The sequence below is a fragment of the Moschus berezovskii genome, chromosome 1 (assembly GCF_049115385.1).
Source record: "Moschus berezovskii isolate FMDL1 chromosome 1, NW_MosBer_1.0, whole genome shotgun sequence".
Lineage (NCBI taxonomy): Eukaryota > Metazoa > Chordata > Mammalia > Artiodactyla > Moschidae > Moschus > Moschus berezovskii.
Window position 1 is genome coordinate 119,743,811 of NC_142460.1, and position 21,431 is coordinate 119,765,241.

General features: G+C 40.8%; 1 protein-coding gene and 1 non-coding gene across 3 annotated transcripts in view; one reads left to right on the top strand and one right to left on the bottom strand.

Annotated features, from left to right (window-relative positions):
* Positions 1-21,431, bottom strand: part of PRKCI (protein kinase C iota) — a 106,023-nt gene that overhangs the window by 61,257 nt on the left and 23,335 nt on the right. Inside the window, exon 1 of one of the 2 annotated variants that reach the window (XM_088839218.1) lies at positions 5,919-6,318. The exons of the other annotated variant lie outside the window; for it this stretch is intronic. Within the exon in view, the coding sequence (XP_088695344.1) occupies positions 5,919-6,019 (101 nt within the window). The 5' untranslated portion in view covers positions 6,020-6,318. Of the gene's footprint in view, positions 1-5,918; positions 6,319-21,431 lie in introns of those variants that run through there. 2 annotated transcript variants of the gene reach the window in all.
* TRNAK-CUU (transfer RNA lysine (anticodon CUU)) lies at positions 19,072-19,144 on the top strand. Its single transcript has one exon. It is a non-coding gene; the product is annotated as a tRNA-Lys (tRNA).

Consider the following 21,431-nt stretch of genomic DNA (forward strand, 5'->3'; position numbering starts at 1 on the left):
GCTTTTCCTTAGGACTGTTTTAAAAAAAAAAAAAAACATATTCAGTCCTTTCGCTATTCCAACATAAGCTTTTTTCTAAATTAAATATAGCAGAATTAGAAAAAATTTTTTACTTGTGTTCACCAATATAACAGATTTAGGCACGATTATCCATGGATGTACTACCACTGGGTGAAAGGTGGTGAGGAAATATTTGTACAATCTCAAAGTATCATCCCTCAAATTAACTGTTACTTGTAAGAAAGTCATAATGCAACATCTATATTTTAATAGTCAAGGAGATAGAAAATTGACTCAAAAAGAACTATGAAATATGAATTTGACAATAAAGAAAAAGTAATTTCAAAAAGGCCCATCAACATATTAACTAGGGCAAAGGGAAACTTCTCTGAAGGTTAAGATTCAACTTTCTATTGTTGTTTACTAAGCCTCAGTATTATCATCCATAAAATAGAAATGATATCTACCTCTCAATATTGTTTTTAAAAAAAGTTAGCATTTTTTGCCAATTGTATCTGCAAGAATTTAAAAGACCGATAAGATGTAACGGTAAGGAAAAATGCTTCATTTGTACACTGTTATTGGGAATGTCAATTGATACATTTTTGGAGAACAATATCAAGTTTTAAAATAGGCATATCTTCGACCATGCAAGAATATATATTAAATATAAGGATATTCCTTCAACATGACTTTGACAGAGCAATTTAATGAAAATTCATCAACCAGAAAAAAAGATTATATAAGTTATGGTGTAACAACAGTATGCAACACTATGTGCCAATTATACAGAAAGAGGCAGATTGCTCTATCTATATGTATCTACCTGTTTATCTGTCTATCCTGACATGGAAAAATGATCATGAATGAAAAAACTCAAGTTAAAGAAACACATATAAACATATGAACACATTTATAGGAAAAATAAACGTGTGTGTATATGTATACATATAATATATTGATATGACGTAGAATATCCCCTAGGAAGTGAGGGTGAAAGGTTATGGAGGAACTTTCTACTTTATATATTTCTGTATTTAAAAATTAACTTTGGTGCCTTGTCTTTATGATCTGTATTCGGCTGCTGGTGGCATTTTTGTTCCTATCATTGTTCTCAGCCATGTTCCTACATAGGTTAGCTGTCTGTCACATACAGTGCTGGGGACACAGAGCAGGCACACAAGAAACAGCTGTTCAATTGATTCTGGACATTTCCACCTGGATGCCCCCAAAGCAAATTTTGATTACTTGTTCCAGGGAATTAATTACCTTCTCTAATAAATCTCTTCTTTCTCTATTCCCTAGTCTCTCCAAATGAGAAAATCCAAGTCAGACTCAGACCCTCTCTCTTCTCCACAAGCAATCACTCTCTAATTCATAAGGATTCTATCCCCTGAAATCACCCCTGAATCCACATCCTCTTTTCCATCTCAGAATCTCTCACCTGGACTTCTTCCAAAGCCTCCAGATAAAGTCTCATCCATTGCTCATTCACCAATACACTGGTTCCAAGAGTGATCTTTCTAAAATAGAAATCTAAATCATACATCCCTTACTTAAAATCTTCACCAGTGAGAAATAGTCTGGAGTCCCAAGTACGATACTCGAGTCTTCCTAATCCAGTGCCTGCAACCTTCTTACTAGCTCCCTTCTTATCAGTGCCCACTATACACTTTATGTCCTAATGAGGAATGACTATGGGACTAACAACTAAACCCATCTTAATTCCCCAAGTATATCATGTAGCTGTGCAATGCCTGGAATGACCTCCCGCCCAACATCATAGTCCACCAGACAAACTTATCCTTTAATAGCCTCAAACACTGCATCCTCCAGGAGGGCTTCCCTCAACCCAACTCCTCCCCAAGAGCCATCCGTACACATAAACACACACAGACACACACACACACAACTTTATGAACTTTTAAAAGTCTTTCCTCCTACAAGTCTCTTGGTTCCTCAAGGGCAGAGCCTTACACCCACCTCAACATCTCTGTGACCACTCTGGTACCATGTTTCTGGCTTAGAGTACTTGTTCAACAGTATTTATTAAACTGAGTTGAAACACACTTTAGTAAAATGGGAAATCCTAAACAAGACTGGGTTTTCTAAAATCTGTGTTCTGATTAGGCTCATTTGAACCATGAAAGAAACAAACACTCAAGTAATCTTAGAAAGAGGTCCAGGAGCTATATTAGAAAGCTATCAAGAAACATTGCTTTTTTCTCTCATTTCCTCAGCCCTTCAGTTTGCACATGGCGATCCTGGCCTCACCAGCCTCTCTGGTAACTCTTCAGCTTCAGTTCTCGCTGCTGACAAGCAATTTATCTCCACATTATCTAATCCAAATTTCTGAGAGGGTTGTTTTGGGTTTGGCGGCAGGCCACCATGTCCTTTCTCTCTCTCTCTGATGAAGCTATGGATCTGCTGCCTCTGCTTAGGTGCCGGGCCAGACAGTCTAGGACCAATAACCGACCTTCCCCCAACTTTCAACTCAATAGATCATTCTTATTTCCTTAGAACCCATACTGGAAGTATATCTCTAAAATTGTTTTGTAATACTTTTAAAAACACGTCTTGCCAAGACTTGTCCACAGTGAGAAAATCCTGCATACTTCGCCACTGAACCAGCTATACTTCCCAAATATGTACGGAGCTCATCCCATTTTGTTTGTCGTGCACTCAAGAATCCTCTGGATTCATAACTGCTCAACAGCAGTGGTTTACAAAGCTTTTCACAAAATTTCTCTTTTTATTATGCAAGGAAATGAGTAGTCCAGATATTTCCTTGTTAAATTCTACCCCCGTAATATCCATAACTTTATATAAGGATAGCACACACAATGGCAATCTACCACTAACCCACAAAACCTGTTTCTCCTCCTGCAAACTAACAGTAGGTAATGAATGAAGAAAGGCAGGCTACTCAGTGACAAGCTCATGTCGTAAGGAAAGAGGAGTACCGGCCAGGAGACAGGCACTCTTAGGTGGTATCCAATAAACTCATATTCTCAGGGCTATTAATCTTCTGCTTAAAAACTAGAAAAGGGTTAATTGAATATCTTTTATATCTAGGGAGACAGCACAGTTGCACTAAGAACAAATTTAACAACATGAGAACACTAAACATCGTTGAAAGGGGCAGCAATTCATTCACTGAAAAATTCTGGCTATTCCAAGATTTCAATATTCACTGGAAGGAAATATTGTTAGAAGGGGACAAGGGAAAAACTCTCCCAAAACAGCCGTTCTGACGATGTGAAAGAAAATAAACTTTTTCAAATGCAGATTGTCCTCACATTTCTTGATAGTAAGGGAAGAATTTTCTATTTAAAAATCAGGCAGGTGTTCTAGATAGCCAAGCTGTTTATTTAACTATCCTCATTGGTGACTCATTTCAGTTTCATCTGTAGTAATGAGCAGCTGACTACGCAATATCATAACCATCAGTTTGGGCTATTGTTAATAAACATATAATCTTAACAGATCTAATTTCAGAGGTCAGAAATTGGAACAATTTGGAGTGCTGATGTTGTCTTCAAATGAGGCTTGAAATGAAGGCACTATTAGAAAGCTTTCATTGAATAAAGGCACTAAACGTAAGAGGTTGATTCACTACTAATCAAAATTCATAGGTTTTTAAAAATAAGCAAAAAAAAATGTTATACTGGGTGTCTCGGAGACATTTTAGTCAAGCATTAATAGGGTTATAAGTCCTTATCCTCCTTTAAAAACAAATTAGAGCAGTCCTACATTCTAAAGTATAGCAGACTTAGATTTCTTTGCAAAGGAGAAGCTTACAACGATTTTTAATTTATATACTTGTGAGGCTTATTTGGGCCTGTCAAGGCAGGAGTCACTGGTTCGATCCCTGGGTAAGAAAGATTCCCTGAAGAGGGAAATGGCAAACAATATTCTTGCCTGGAAAATTCCATGGACAGAGGAGTCTGGTGGGCTACTACCCACAGGGTCGCAAAGAGTCCAACACAATTGAGCAATTAAGCACGAGGCTTATTTGCAATTGTCAAACTAATAAAAACAAGAGAAAAAAGGAAGAAGCACTATTTTCATGTTTCATAGTTGGAATCATTGAAAACTACCTAAATTTAAAGTCAAGAGTCATAAAAGTAAACCGGTGAACTAAAAATAATAGTTTAACAATAAAAAATTGAGAGGCATAGGGGAGCAAGGAGGCAAAGTGCAGAGTGCACCCAGTTTCTCATCTTTCAGAGGAAGGAATCACTAGATACCATCTAAAGTTGATAAATCACAAAACGGAAGTATAAAACTTTAAAGTAAGAAATAAAGGCAATCTCCAGAAGAACAAGAAATGAACTATCAATAGTAGTTAACTCTTGAGGTTGGGAGGACTGGATGGGGAACACTTTCATTTTATATTTTTGAACAATTTGCCCGTTCCTACTGTGTGTGTGTGTATAAATCTAGCTTTTTAAAACTGTCAATAATCAGACACTATAAAAAAAGAAAATGTACTATATTTCATTCTCTGTACCTAACAACTCACAGGCAGTCAACTTTATAAAAGAGAGCAGATTTAAAGTGAAATATCTCATTTGTCAAATTAAAGATAAGGTAAAGGAAACAAAGCATTTTTACTTCCTTGATCAATTTAAGCAAAACCACTGTTACTGTCCAAAATAACTCCTTTAACTACTCCTGAATACAGTGAAGCTAATAAACAGAGTCCGAGGCTTCATTGCAGCAAACAAAATAATAAATCCTTTTATCAAATCAATAAGACACATAGGAGCTTATATTTTCTTTGAAATCAAAACAAGGAAGGCATTTTGAAAGTTTGCTATCTTCACTGATCCTCTCAGGAATGTAAAAGTATGCACTGCAGTTTCAAACCTCCTAGTGCTTGAGTTTTTTTTTAACAGCAATTTACTTCTGCTTGGACAAGCAGCTAAGACAGGCCGCAGAACCTGGGCTTTCTGTCAGCCCTCGGTTTCAAACCTTTATGCTCACACTGACAGTTCACCTTTCTAACGTTCCCAAATGTAATTATCCCAGAAAAATTTCACACCGCAACTGCATTCAAGCGAAGGGGGACACTTGGGATTACTGATTACGGAATATGATTAATGCTGTGATTTCAGGACTGGGTTATTTTTGGTAACCACAGTAGTTGTAACTTAGGTGATAATATGAGTAAAGATCACAGATTTTAAAACTGCTTACTCTCACCCTCTTCTTGCAGTATCTCACCCTATTGGACAAGACTTAAAGCAACACTGACAAAGGAGAGTTCACGAATTTTAACTTACACACACATAGCCTAACCTAGGCGAGACCTAGTACCTAACGCATATCCCTGAAAACACATCAACTTTACTCACATATAACCCCTCCGTCTAACATACTGGCAGCCTGATCATATTCCTGATACATGTCGGGAACTCTTCTATACCATCAAGACAAATCTGACTTAGAAAACCAGAGGCTATAGGCCTGCTGGTAATCAAAAGGGTCAGCAAACGGAAGCAATCCCGTCTTTAAGACCTAATAGTAAACTTAGTTAACTAAGGCATCACTCAGAATCAACTCTCAACCCCCAATACAACCAGACTTAAAAGACGTAAAGCTCTTTGTAAATCTTAGTAGGCGAGTCTCTCAAACCCACCAGGGGGACCTACTTACTGCAAGGCTCCTCCCCTGGACCCTACTCAGATTCTCGGCCGTGCGGTTCCAGGGCGTCCTGCACCACCACTGGATGGGGGTGTCCCCATCAAGTGCCCAGGGTTCCTCTCCGACCACTCGGTCATCCATCCCGAGTCCCCCCGACTAGCCCGCCCAAACCATCCCTCCCACATCTCCAGCCCCACATTCGCCCCTCCTCCAGGCCAAGCCGAGCGGGTCTTTACCCAGCCCTGCCACCCCCACCGCAGGACACTCACCCGCGGTAGTAGGCTTTCACCCGGACCTGGTGAGAATGGTCCCCAATGCCGCCGCCTGCGATCGGGTGAGACATGGTACTGCTGTCCCTCTGGGTCGGCATCTCCTTACTCCCCCGCCTCGCCGGAGGCCGAGGGTGCGGGGGGCGCGCCGGGCGCCGCAGGGGACTCCGCAGCTCGAGCCTCTGGCGGAGCCACGGCTGCCCTTTCGCCTACCTGTCGTCCCCGCCCGCGGCGCGGACCCAAGCGTCGCCTCGCCTGGGCAGCCGGAACCGCACGGCTCCTCCCACCGCCGGCGGTCCACTCTGCTTCTACTGCAGCCCGGGCCCTGCACGCCTCCCGCCTCCGTCCCTCCCACCTCGCTCGCTCCAAAGGCCCACATTCCGAGGGAGGGCGGGTGCAACCATTGATCCAAACCAAGAAGCCTCAATGTCCGGCTGAACCATTCTTACGGGAGCAAGGCAAAGGGGAGGGAGGATTGCGGGGGGTGCTGAACATCATATCAGATTCCCCGGCAGGGGGCCTTTTGTGGGAGCTGTAACTGAGAGAACGTGAAGATTCAAATAGCTATACTTCTGTAAAAAGCCCTCCCTACGAACATGGTTGGAGACAAGTGCTGCGGCATCTCACCCCAGTTTCCTAACTTGGTCGCGTCCGCGGTCAGCCGACTGGGGACTCGCAGAAGATTTGGAGTGCGGGTTTCTGGGATTTGGAGTCCCCGTGGAATTCTGGGACTTGAAGTTCCTTACAAGTAGAGAGCCCCGCCTTCTCGCTGTCTGTCTCCCGCTCGTGCCCCAGGAGACTTTGGCGTGCAAATCCTGAATCCACCTTGGGCATCTGAGGACATTGGAAATGATTGGGATTCGTCACAGTCTAGACTTTCTTCTCTGCTGAATTCTCCTTCCAACCGCATAAATCATCTCAATTATACAGTACCTTTTTGGGAAAGAATTTGATTAAGGGCTCAGTATAGCGTCTTCTATGGAAAGAATGTAGTATAATATATGCAACAAATGTAATAATAAATGTAATGAAGAAACTCAGAAGCTATGATGGAAGACTTGACTTTTCTTCCTTCTGCTGCCCCCATATCTTGGTCCTTGTATATTGCCCTTGCATGGAACAGGTGCACAATCAATATTTAGCCAATCAGTCAAGCCATCCAACTCGCCATGCATCATTATTTATTTATTTATGGCTGCACTGGGTCTTTGTTGCTGCATGGGGGCTCTCTCTAGTTGCAGCAACCGGGGGCTACTCCTCGTTGCGGTGTGATGGCTTTTCACTGCTGCGGCTTCTCTTGCTGCAGAGCAGTGGCTCTGGCTCTTAGTTGCTCCCGCTGCATGTGGGATCTTCCTGGCCCAGGGATTGAACCGTGTGCTCTGCATTGGTAGGCAGATTCTTAACCACTAGACCAACCACCAGGGAAGCCTACATCAGCATTTTTTAACATCATTAAAACATTAACATCGGCTGTTCATAGTAGCTTTGCCAACTTACATTCCCATCCTAATACTATTTGTATTATTCATTGCTAGTGTATAGAAATACAATCGATTTGGTATATATCTGAATCCTGGGTTGGATTGCTGCATTCATTCATTCGTTCTAATAGGATTTTAATGAATTCCTTAGAATTTCCTTTGTTCAAGATTATGCCATTTTAGAATACAACTTGACTTACATCTCCCTTTCCAATCTGTATATCTTTTATTTTTCTTGTCTGATTGCATTAGCTAGAAGGTATTGTATTATGTCGAATAAAGAGAAGTATGTGAACATTCTTGTCTTATTCTCAGTCTTCTGTGGATAGTTTCCAGTCTTTCACCATTAGATGTGATTATTGCTCTGGACTTTTTTGTAGATGCCCTGTATCAGGTTAAGGAAGTTCCACTCTATTCCTAGTTTTTGCCTATTTTTATTATGAAGGGTGTTGCAAGATTGACTTACATCCAAAAATTAGTGTAACATCTCACATTAATAGAATAAAGCACAAAACTACATGATAATAAAATGTATTTATAACTGCTGCTTTGAAGTCTTTGTCTGCTGTGTCTTATATACATGTCCTTTCAAAGACAGTTTCATTGTGTATGGGTCCCTTTGCCTGTTTCTTTGTATGTCTCGTGTTCTTCCTGCTGTTGTTGCAAACCGTACATTTCCACTGTAGCAACTCTGAAGACTGATCCAAACTGGCTCCTTGGCTGGCTGTGGTTGTTCACTTGTTTGTTTTTGAGTTGACCAGATCAGGTCACTAGAGTCTGTTTCCGCCAGTGAAACAGACTGTGCAGCCTCTAGTGTCTCTCCCCAGAGGGTGTAGCTTTGGCATGCACACTGTCACCCCGACTCCTGGTCCCTGCCCTGGGGGATGACAGTGATTTTAGTCTGATTCTCTTTGACTGTCTCTTCTCCTCAACTCCCTATCAAGCTTTTGGCTGGGGTTTAGCTCCCAGATGTTAGCCTCCGCTAATTGGCAACTGATTGCTCCAGTGTTTTTGACAATGCCTTGGGGCATAAAATTGTTTGACTGTCTGATCCAATGGTTGTTTTTTTTATTTATAATTTCTACCAGTTAGGGTTATTTCATTGGGGAGAATATAAGGGAGCTACTCGTGTGTCCATTCTGGAAGTGCTCTGACATTAACTTTTAAAGTCAATTTGATGTAATTAAAATTAGATAAAGCACACATAGTTAAATATATAGGATGATCAGGGTGTAGAGATTATGTCATTTTTAGTAACAGAATATGAGACACTATCTCTTTAGTTAAAAGAAAACGGGACTCAGAAAAAGGATTTAAAAGAAACCTAGCATCACATTATGGAGAAGGCAATGGCAAGCCACTCCAGTACTATTGCCTAGAAAATCCCATGGATGGAGGAGCCTGGTAGGCTGCAGTCCGTGGGGTCGCTATGGGTCGGACACGACTGAGTGACTTCACTTTCACTTTTCACTTTCACACGTTGGAGAAGGAAATGGCAACCCACTCCAGTGTTCTTGCCTGGAGAATCCCAGGGATGGGGGTGCCGGGTGGGCTTCCATCTGTGGGGTCACACAGAGTCAGACACGACTGAAGTGACTTAGCAGTAGCAGCATCACATTAATTATATCTTTAGGGAAATTTGGCTTCCTTTCTACAGATTGAGTTAGCAAGAAAATGTCTAATCAGAATAGGTAGACCTTTATATTCAATCTTTTTTTAAAATTAGAGAATACTTGTTTTACAATACTGTGTTGGCCTCTGCCATATAGCCATGAATCAAACACAGGCATACGTATGTCCCCTCCCTCCTGAACCCCCTCCCACCTCCTACCCCATCCCACCCCTCTAGGTTGTCACAGAGCACTGGGTTGAACTCCCTGTGCCACACAGCAAATTCCCACTGGATATCTATTTTAAATATGGTAATGTGTATGTTTCCATATTACAATATTCTCTATTCTATTCTATTATTCTATGCAGATTGAAGTAAGTCATAAAGAGAAACAAATATTGTATATTAATGCATGCATGTGGAATCTAGAAAGATGGTACTGAAGAACCTATTTGCAAGGCAGCAGTAGAGGTGCAGACACACAGAGCAGACTCCTATTCAATCGTAAGCAGCCCCACCAGTGTGCTCTGAAGCCAAAATCAAATATGAAAATTCGTTTGCCATGTTCTTTATGTCAGGTGATAAATCCTGCTGCTGGATCTTTGATTTCTGTTTCTCAACTGGGAATCATACGATGCAAAATGAAAAGTCAATGGTAGACATTCAGAAAAAGCCTCTGACAGTCCTTTCTCTTTCTGTTGTATTGAGTTGGCCAAAAAGTTTGTTCGGAATAAACTTTTTGGCCAACCCAATACTTAAAATGGTGCTTATTAACACCTGCAGTTTTGAAAACCTGCCTCCCTTAACTTACCATTCTTTAGTGGTTTTACTAAGTATGTGATAATGTCACTAAAAGGAGAGAAAAGTGTTTAAACTGCAAGTCCTGACCATTTGGACAGACTTTATGACCTGTGGAGATAAATATTGGGCTGAATGCACTGAATGAAACCTACTTTTGGCTTACTAAAATTACTTTAATTGAAAAAAAATTAATGCTCAAATCCATCAGCTTAAGGGATTTAAAATATTTTTGTCCAACATTCTCTCATTCTGTCATTATCAGAATGCTTGTCCATATGTCCAGAAATAACAGAAATAACCTGCTGAAGGAATAAATGACAGACACGGGTCCTATGTAACTGTGTCCTAAGCAATTCAGTTCAGTTGCTCAGTTGTGTCCGACTCTTTGCGACCCCATGAATCACAGCACGCCAGGCCTCCCTGTCCATCACCAACTCCCAGAGTTCACTCAAACTCATGTCCATTGGCCATCCAGCCATCTCATTCTCTGTCGTCCCCTTCTCCTCCTGCCCGCAATCCCTCCCAGCATCAGACTCTTTTCCAGTGAGTCAACGCATCGCATGAGGTGGCCAAAGTATTGGAGTTTCAACTTTAGCATCAGTCCTTCCAATGAACACCCAGGACTGATCTCCTTTAGAATGGACTGGTTGGATCTCCTTGCAGTCCAAGGGACTCTCAAGAGTCTTCTCCAGCACCACAGTTCAAAAGCATCAGTTATTCCGTGCTCAGCTTTCTTCACAGTCCAACTCTCACATCCATACATGACCACGGGAAAAACCATAGCCTTGACTAGACGGACCTTGGTTGGCAAAGTAATGTCTCTGCTATTTAATATGCTGTCTAGGTTGGTCATAACTTTCCTTCCAAGGAGTAAGCGTGTTTTAATTTCCTGTTCTAATAGTATTACATTAATTGTTTTACTTAACCTTGAAGGGCAGAAGTCATGACCCAAACTCCTGATTGGAGTCCTGACAGCTGAAGTTAGTGAGAGAGTTTAGTTTGTATTCTGTTAATTAACTTTACTGAGTTAGCATGGATAGCAGACAACACCCCCATGACTCCCCTTCCCCCTTCTTTCTCTTATACTCTCTCACTGCCCCACTGACATCGCCCGCTTTATCTGGGTATTCCCTTTACTCCAGCCACATATACTTATTTCCACGGCCCTTCCCCAGTCTCACTCCCACACCACAGATAATGACATGTAACAGTTTGAGCCTTAATTTGTTTTGCCTGAAATAAAATGGCTTTGTTTTAATGAACTATCAATGGAGAGTCCCATGAAGCAGAGGAATCAGCAAAATAAATGAGTAAAACCAAACATGTACTTAAGGAAAGTTACTGAATAGCCAAAGAGGTCTGAGAAATCTCAGCATAATTAACTCCTAAGGGGTTTACTGGTGCAGGCACTATGCTCTCTCCTTCTTTTTATGAAAGTTACAATCCAGATAGGATATCAGGACATATACCAATGAAGAGAAGAACAAGGCAAAATGGGAAACTCTGCACCAGTAAATAACAAAGAATGATTGTAACAGCTCTTGAGCGCTACCTTGTCTTCTTCAGGAACCAGAAGAATCCATTTCTGACTGGCTTGACTAAACAGAACAAAGTTGACTAGTAAATGACAGGTTGAAAAAGCCTCCATCAAAAAAAAAAAAAAAATACAAACTTCTGGGACTTCCCTGGTCGTCCAGTGGCTAGAACTCTGTGCTTCCGATACAGGGGATCCAGGTTCAATCCCTGGTCAGGGAACTAGATCCCACATGCTGTGACTAAGACTGGGGGCAGTCAAATAAATAAATACTGGAAAAAAAAAAACTTTAACAACAACAAAAACATACAGCCTTCTTTTAGAACTATCAGTTTAATGGTGTTGGCATACCAAGTATGCTGTACCTAACAATAATCAGGGCTTCCCTGGTGGCTCAGAGGTTAAAGCGTCTGCCTCCAATATGGGAGACCCGGGTTCGATCCCTGGGTCGGGAAGATCCCCTGGAGAAGGAAACGGTAACCCACTCCAGTATTCTTGCCTGGAGAATCCCATGGACAGAGAAGCCTGGTAGGCTACAGTCCACGGGGTCGCAAAGAATCGGACACGACTGAGCGATGGAACGGAACGAACGGAACAATGATCAACCATTAAATGTAAGCTACCCTCCAATTTGAAAAGGCAAACCTGTTTTTGAGGATGGCATTTCCAATTGAAAATGTAAATTTATCTAATAAGTTCTTTCCACTCCAGCAGCTCAGCACCCCAGCACTGGCTTCCTTCAATAACCAAGTTCTGTCTCACAGTCTCTGGAGTAAATTCCTCTCCCCTACAAGGTTGCCAACCCCTCTCCCCTCTCACGGAGGACTAACTCATTTTCTCTACCACCTCCACCTATTTCCCACTGGACTCAAATCTTTTCATATCAAATTTCTGCTGACCTTGAATTAAACCACATCCTATTCTGGGCCACAGAGAAATCAAGGGGAAAAGCAGAGCTCATAGCCTGTAATGATTTTGGGCTGCTTAACCACATAAACAATGTCAAAGAGAACAGCACTTCAGAGATAAAGCTGCCTGTTAGCTTACCGTCACACTGTGCTTATCACTCTGAGATTTAGGCATGAGGTATTTTACTGAATTGGTATGGCTTTCCATCCAGTAATACAAATTATAAATCAACCCATGTTATTCTTCAGTCACTCAGTCATGTCTGACTCTTTGTGACCCCATGGACTGCAGCACTCCAGGCTTCTCTGTCCTTCACTATCTCCTGCAGTTTGCTCAGCCTCATGTCCATTGAGTCAGTGATGCCAGCAAACCATCTCATCCTCTGTCAGCCTCGTCTCCTGCTCTCAATCTTTCCCAGCATCAAGATCTTTTCCAGCGACCTGGCTCTTCACATCAGGTGGACAAAGTATTGGAGCTTCAGCTTCAGCATCAGTCCTTTCAGTGAATATTCAGAGTTGATTTCCTTTAGGATTGACTGGTTTTATCTCCTTGCTGTCCAAGGGATTCTCTAGAGTCTTCTCCAGCATCACAGTATGAAAGCATCAGTTCTTCAGCACTCAGCCTTTTTTATGGTCCAACTCTCACATCTGTACATGACTACTGGAAAAAACATAGCTTTGACAAGATAGACCTTTGTTTGCAAAGTGATATCTCTGCTTTTTAATATGCTGTCTAGGTTTGTCATAGCTTTTCTTCCAAGGAGCAAGCATCTTTTAATTTTGTGGCTGCAATCACCATCCACAGTGATTTTTGAACCCAAGAAAATAAGATAACAGACTTTTGAAGCAAAGTGACCATCTTGCCTAGGTGCCTCAAGAGCAGGAATCTTACCTTCTAAGTTCTTTTTGGCACTGAGAAAATTGTTGGTATTCCACAAATATTAAATTATATCGAAATAATTTTCTGTTGGTTTATGTCCACTTAGATACTAAGGTTAACCTTAGTGTCAGAGGAAGGAAGCTGACGACACCAAACAAGCAGAGCAAGTCTTTGTTTCAGCTTTGCCTTGTTAAAGCTATGACCTGAAAAGTTAGTTCAACCTGCTGAGCCATCTGTTTACTCAAGTCAAACAGAACTCCTAAGAAAGTGAGTCTCCTTTTACCAACATGGAATCTTCCAACAAGAATCATGGGATGGTAGAATTAACTAGCTGGGAGTTACTTTGGCTTCTCAAACTCTGATAAACATAAAAATTAGGCCATGGGGGTTTGTTAAAATGCAGATTCTGATTTAAAATGTCTGATGCTGCTGGTCTCCCTGAGGGCAGCTTGAAGAGCAAAAACTCTAAGCCTCATTTTACAAATGAAGTCCAAAGTACTGAAATGGCAATAATTTGTATCATTGTTCCAATGTTTCCCATTCTTTAGCATAACATGAATTTGAAACAAGAACTGGTTTCTGGCGGATGAGGAAAAGAAAATTAACTTCATAAAATTCTTAGTTTTGATTTCTTTTCTCTTTGTTTTTCATGATCTAATCACATGCTAAAATGCTGTCTGGATTCATTGTTATTAGAGAATCACTATAATCTACACATAATCTATTCTTATCATAATCCATTAACAGGCTCACTGTATTCCAGTAGGTGCAAGACCATGTACTGAATATCCTATCAAGACACACGAACTCTTCTGTTCAGCCACCTTTTCTATTTTACCTTTTATATTTCTTTTCTATTGTTAAACAATTCCAGGTGAGATGGTTATGTTCTGCAACACTGTTCAACATGAGGCTAGTTTATTCCACCTTCTTCTTCCACCTAGTAACTGGTAAGCAAGCTTGAGATAAGAGAAACAGGATCTCTTTCTATACTCTCTTTTTTCTTTTTTCTTCCTCTTTTTATTTTTGGCCATGCCACATGAGGCACCGGATCTTAGTCCCCCCACCAAGGACTGAAGCCCATGCCCCCTGCAGTGGAAGTCTTAACCACTGGAGCCCCAGGGAAGTCCCTCTTTCTCTACTTTCTGACTCAGTGATTTAAAAACTATAACTCAAAGTTCCCTTGAGGGATAGCTTAATTTACTGGGTTCTCAGGAGAATTCCACAAATCTTCTTTATCCTTTTAACAGGATTTTAAAACTTTCAATAGTAATATTAAGAAATAGTTAAATATGTATGTTGAAAGTGAAAGCTAGTCACTCAGGCATGTCCAACTCTTTGTGATCCCATGGACTGTAGCCTGCCAGGCTCATCTGTCCACAGAATTCTCCAGGCAAGAATATTGGCAACATTCCTTTCTCCATGGGATCTTCCAGACCCAGGGACTGAACCCAGGTCTCCTTTGTTGCAGACAGATTCTTTACTGTCTGAGCCACCAGGGAAGCCCTGAAACATGTATGTGTACTAATTATTAGTTCTCTGGTATCTCCATTCCTTTATAAAAACAAGTAGAGGGTCACTAGCAATTGTCCAAAGGAGAGAAGGTACTTATCATTTTGAGCCTCTCACCCTGAGCCTCTAGGGAAAAAACAGAATGAAACTTTAAACCTAAAAGCTTCTTATTTTAAAAAATGAATTATATAAAAACACAAATAATAGCAGGAAACATCTGTTGCATGTCCACTAGGTACAAAGCTCTAAATGTCATATAGTAAATGTAAATGCAAATTTTGCCCCTGGCTCTAGCTAGGGTACTCTCCTTAGGAAGTTCATACATAAACCTGTGACAAATAACAATTCAAGATTACATAAAAATCCAAAGCAACAGGGCAGTACAAAACAAACTGCTAATTTGTGGAAAAGCAAATAATAGCTATAGAATTCAGAGAAAGGAGTGATTATGCCCAGCTAGGGTGGAAAAAAATTTTTTTTTAATCTCTGATAGCAGTTATCTGAGAAGATAAGAGTGGTATGAAAAAGAAGTAGTTGTCTTTCATTGGAAGAGGACTTTATCAAGGCCTAACTGAAAAAATGCTTTATCGAGGACTAACTGAAAAAAATCCTTTGTTCAGTTGTAAAGTCATAATGTAATTTCAAAGAGACCTGGGATCCTCTGGCAAATTAACATGAGATAGGCCACAGGACTTTTAGTCTTTTAAGCTCTGCGTTTCCTGGAAAATGGAAAATGAGAGGGTTCATGATCTCTATATAGAATTTATACTATAAAGTCCATGGGGTCACAAAGAGTTGACACGACTGAGTGACTTTCACTTCACTTCATGATCTCCGATTCCCATTCCAGTCTAGGACTGTAAGATTCTGGGACTCCTTGGAAACTTTCTGGGACCCCTGAAAAGCTTACTAGACTGTGACATCATGAATTGATATAAAACTTTCCCAGCACCTAACAAAATCTGTGGGACATAGTATTTGGAAGTTGACAATAGGATTCTCAAATCAGCTTTTCATTCACTGAACATGTTTGTTGAGAGTTTACTATGTCATGGTCCCCTCTGAGACATGCAGGTAGGAATGCAAAAAATCTTGCCTTCAAGGAGCTCATCTTAACAAATATGTGTCAATATTTACTTAAAAATACATATTCTCTGTCATCTCTTTGACTCCTGTGAATCTATTTTATTTCAAAATAAAAATTTAGAAAGTGTAAACCAAAAAAACAAACAAAACTCCACACATGACAACCCGCTCCAGGATTCTTGCCTGGAAAATTCCATGAACAGAGGAGCCTGCTGGTCCATCACATTGCAAAGAGTGGGATACGACCACACACACATTCAGATATATAAGTAACTCTTACAACTAAAAAAGACAACTCGGTTTCTCTTTGTGAGAAAAGAGTTCCCCACAACTCAGTGGTAAAATAATAGTTTTGGGGGGCAGGGTGTTGGAGTTAATTTGTTTTAACAGATGATGCTGAAAAAATTGACTATCCGTACATGAAAGAATGAAGTTGGACTTGTTTTCTAAACCATTTAGAAAACTTAGCTCAAAATAGATCAAAGATTTAGGTATAAGAACTAAAATTATAAAATTCTTAGAAAGAAACACAGTAGTAAACCTTTGTGAACTTAGATTAGGAAATGGATTCTTAAATTGTCACCAAAACTACAACGAGCAAAAGAAAAGGTAAATTGAACTTCATCAAAATTAAAAACGTTGGTATTTCTAAGGATACATCCAGAAAGTGAAGTCTTCTCACAGAATGGGAGATATTTGCAAATCAGATGTCTGATAAGGTGGTGCAGTGGTAAAGAATTTGCCTGCTAATGCAAGAGACTCAAGAGACATAGCTTTGACCCCTGGCAGGGGAAGATCTCCTGGAGTAGGAAATGACAACCCGCTCCAGTATTCTTGCCTGGAAAATTCCATAAACAGAGGAGCCTGGTGGTCCATCACGTTGCAAAGAGTCGAATACGACCACATACACATTCAGATATATAAGTAACTCTTATAAATAAAAAAGACAACTCAGTTTCTCTTTGTGAGCAAAGAATTTAAATAGACATTTCCGCAAAGAAGACATAAAAATGGCCATAAAACCATGAAAAATATTTATTATTAGTCATTAGGGAAATGCAACTCAATCACTTCATACTTACTAGATTGATGGTAATCAAAAGACAGATGATAACAAGTGTTAGAGAGAATGTGCAGAAATTGGCACCCTCATACGTTGCTGGTGGGAATGCAAAGAAGTGCAACTACTTTGGAAAACAGTTTGACATTTTCTCAAGATGTTAAACATAAAGTTACCATGCTGCTACTGCTGCTAAGTCACCTCAGTCGTGTCCGACTCTGTGTGACCCCATAGAAGGAAGCCCACCAGGCTCCCCCTTCCCTGGGATTCTCCAGGCGAGAACACTGGAGTGGGTTGCCATTTCCTTCTCCAATGTGTGAAAGTGAAAAGTGAAAGTGAAGTCGCTCAGTCGTGTCCGACCCTTAGCGACCCCACGGACTGCGGCCTACCAGGCTCCTCCATCCATGGAATTTTCTAGGCAAGAGTACTGGTGTGGCTTGCCATTGCCTTCTCTGAAAGTTACCATAAGATCCAGCAATTTCTTTGCTAGTTATATAACCAAGAGAACTTGGTTATAACCATGAAAACATATGTCGACACAAAAACTAGTTCACAAATGTTCATATAAGCATTATTCATAGTAACTAAATCGTGAAATCAGACCAAATGTCCATTCTAGTTGAAGAATGGATAAATAAAATGTGGTACATCCCTGAAACAGTTGCAAAAGAGTCCGACATAATTTACAATTAAACAACAACAATAAAAAGGAATGAAGTACTGAAACACCTGACAATGTGGACAAACCTTGAAAACATTAAGCTAAGCAAAAAGAGGCCAGGCACAAAAGGCGATATATTGTATGATTCCATTTATGTTAAATGTCCAGAATAGACCAATCTATACAGCAGAAAGCAGATTAATTGCCAGAAGTTGAAGGAAATGGGGAATGGGGAATGATTGCTTAATGGTCTTGGAGTTTCTTCTGGGGTGATGAAAATGTCCTGGAATTAAAGAGTAGTGATGATTACATGACGTTGTGAACATACATTTTGTTATATGCTTTAAACAGATGAATTTTATGTAAATTATATCTTAATTAAAAGCAAATACCCGCTAAGTATTATTAGAGGGACTTTCCCAGTGGCTCAGCAGATAAAGAATCCACCTGCATTGCAAGAGACACGGATTTGATCCCTGGGTCAGGAAGATGCCCTGGAGGAAGGCATGGCAACCCACTCCAGTATTCTTACCAGGAAAATCCCATGGACAGAGGAACTTGGCAGGCTGCAGTCCATGGTGCTGCAAAGAGTTGGACACAACTGAAGCGACTGAGCACAGCACACACAAGTATAATTAGAGGATTATAAATAGACTACTATGAGAGTCTTGGGGAGGCTGCGAAGCCCAAAGGAAGAAAAGGTCGAGCAGAATCTGAAGAATGCTGATGACAATAGTGGGTGGAGAGGGTCAGCACGGAAGAGGCCAGAGTAAGTATCTCACAGATGGACTTCAGTTCCAAAGCTAATCCTGCCACTCACTAGCAGCATGACCTTAGACAGGCACTTAATCCCACTGAAATGTGTATCCTCATCAGCAAAATGGAGTATAATACCTGCTTCATGGGTTTGTGGTACAAATTAGGTATGTATAGCAAACCCATATATACAGTGCTTGCTGTATGTAAGCACTCAGTAGGGAAGTTGGTCCTCCATATCTTCAGATTCTGAATCCACAGATTCAACCAACTATATACGTATATATAAAATTTCAAAAAGCAAAACTTGAATCTGCTGTGCTCTGGCAGCTATTTCATAGCATTTACACTGTCTTTACAACTATTTACATAACATTTACATTGCGTTAGGTATTATAAGTAATCTGCTGCTGCTGCTGCTGCTAAGTCGCTTCAGTCGTATCCGACTCTGTGCGACCCCTTAGACGGCAGCCCACCAGGCTCCCCTGTCCCTGGGATCCTCCAGGCAAGAACACTGGAGTGGGTTGTCATTTCCTTCTCCAATGCATGAAAGTGAAAAGTGAAAGTGAAGTTGCTCAGTTGTATCGGACTCTTTGCGACCCCATGGACTGCAGTCTACCAGGCTCCTCTGTCCATGGGATTTTCCAGGCAAGAGTACTGGAGTGGGTTGCCATTGCTTTCTCTGATAAGTAATCTAGACATGATTTAAAGTATACAGAAGGATGCACATAGGTTATATGGAAAGATTACACCATTTTATAGAAGAGAGGTGAAAATCCACAGGTTTTGGTATTCAAGAGGGTGCTGGAACCTATCCCCCATGGATACCAAGCAACAACTATATTTAATAAGTGTAGGGAATTCCCTAGTGGTCCAGTGGTTAGGAATCAACACTCTTATTGTGGAGGACCCAGGTTCAATTCCTGGCTTGGGAGCTAAAATCCCAGAAGCCACACATTGTGGCAAAACAAAACAAAAAACAAAAAAACCCCAACCAACCAAACCAAACAAAAAATCCCCCAAAACACAAGTGAAGCCTTCTCTTTCTTTCTTCAACCTCCCCTTATTTCTTTTTTAGGTGGATTAATGTTGAGTGTCATGGTAGGACAGTGAAAAGGCCTAGCTTGGGTCTGACTGTCAGAAAATTTAATGAGGCTTAAATATAAAGGCAGTTGGAAGCAGAGGAAGGTGTTTCAGAGTCCGAAAATAAAGATTATGCAAGTCAAGAAAGGTGCTTTGGATTTAGTCCTGGGATTTAGTCTTAAATCACCTGAAATTTTAGGGAGAAAAGGAATGTGAAGACAAGATGCAAGCAGAGGGAAGAATGGCCCAGAGGAGACAAAAATGGTACCTCTGGGACCTCAGGAAAGGACACAGATTTTTAATTTCATTAAGTAAAACCAATGTCTATATCTTAGAGGCACTTGATATGGTCTATTTGCCAGAAATGATTTTCTAGTGATTATTCAATGACTTTCTCTTTTAATTGCTTGATTCAGCAAGTATTTTGATAAAAATGAAGTTGCTCAGTCATGTCCGACACTTTGCAGACCAATGGACTGTAGCCTACCAGGCTTCTCCCTTTGTGGGATAATCCAGTCAAGAGTACCGGAATGGGTTAGCCATTTCCTTCTCCAGGGAATCTTCCTGATCCAGGGATCGAACCCAAGTCTCCCATATTGCAGGAAGACGCTTTATCCTCTGAGCCACCAAGGAAGCCCTAAAGTGAAAGTGAAGTTGCTCAATGCTTCCCTGGTGGCTCCATAAGTAAAGAATCCGCCTGCCAATGAGGGAGACCGGGGTTCCATCCCTGGGTTGGGAAGTTCCCCTGGAGAAGGAAATGGCAACCCACTTCAGTATTCCTGCCTGGATAATCCCATGGACAGCAGAGCCTGGCAGGCTACAGTTCATGGGGTGGCAAAGAATCAGACATGACTTAGCGACTAAACCACCACCAGCACCAAACCTTAGCTGATTCCAGGAAAATAAGATGCTTGTTTATTGTAGGGAGCAGTGCCACACCACTCTAAGAAATCCATGGCAAAATTGAAAGCTGTTATATAACTTGCTCTGTGTTTATTTCCGCAGAAGGCAATGGGACCCCAGTCCAGTACTCTTGCCTGGAAAATCCCATGGACGGAGGAGCCTGGTAGGCTGCAGTCCATGGGGTCGCTAAGAGTCGGACATGACTGAGAGACTTCACTTTCACTTTTCACTTTCATGCATTGGAGGAGAAAATGGCAACCCACTCCAGTGTTCTTGCCTGAAGAATCCCAGGGACAGCGGAGCCTGGTGGGCTGCCATGTATGGAGTTGCACAGAGTCGGATACGACTGAAGTGACTTAGCAGCAGCAGCAGCAGTGTTTATTTCCCTTTCAGAGAGTAAACGACAACAAATTTAACCTAACTGACTTCAAAATATCATGAAAGTAAATAAACATTTCAAAGCTGTTTGAAGTACATCAATGGAAAGTATCTTTTAAATCCAAAATTTTATTCTGTGCAATAACTAAACAGTGAATTTTTATTCTTTTCCTGAATGACTTTTTAGTGTTCCCCCTCTAATCGCAACTTTGAACATTTCTACAACAGCAACAAAAAAACCTGAATTCTTATTCTGAAAAAAGTCCCTACAGTATACTGCAGTAAGAGTGAAACTTAAACATTATATGGTGCCTTGCAGTTGTAAAACACTTTGACAAACATAATCACATTAGATTAATCTATTTCTCACAATAAACTCATCTGGTAAATATTACTGTCATCTCTGCTTTAGGGATGATGAACTTGGTGTTCAGGGAGGTTAAATGAATTGACTTAGAGCATCCAACTGGAAATGGGAAGGGTCAGTGCATAAACTCAGCTTCTTAACTCCAAATTTCAGGCTCTGCCCATCTTCCTGCATTAAACTTTACAAAAATTCACACACAGATGTGGTTTATATCTTTCATCTGGAAATTTTAATTGGGAAATTAACAGTCATATATCCAAATTAGGTTAGAAATGAATTAATCATGGTTTTTATTTTCTATATTTTATGATGCTTTGCTATCTTGGTGGCCTTACTGATGAAGGGGAGGATTTCCCTCCCAGGGCTTTGATCTCTAGAAATTATCCTGGAGCTAGCAAACAACTTCCCCTGTGAATGTGCCTTTCCTCTGGAAACCATCCAATCCAAAACCCATATCCCCCAAATCCTCCTTTATTTCTCATATATGAAGC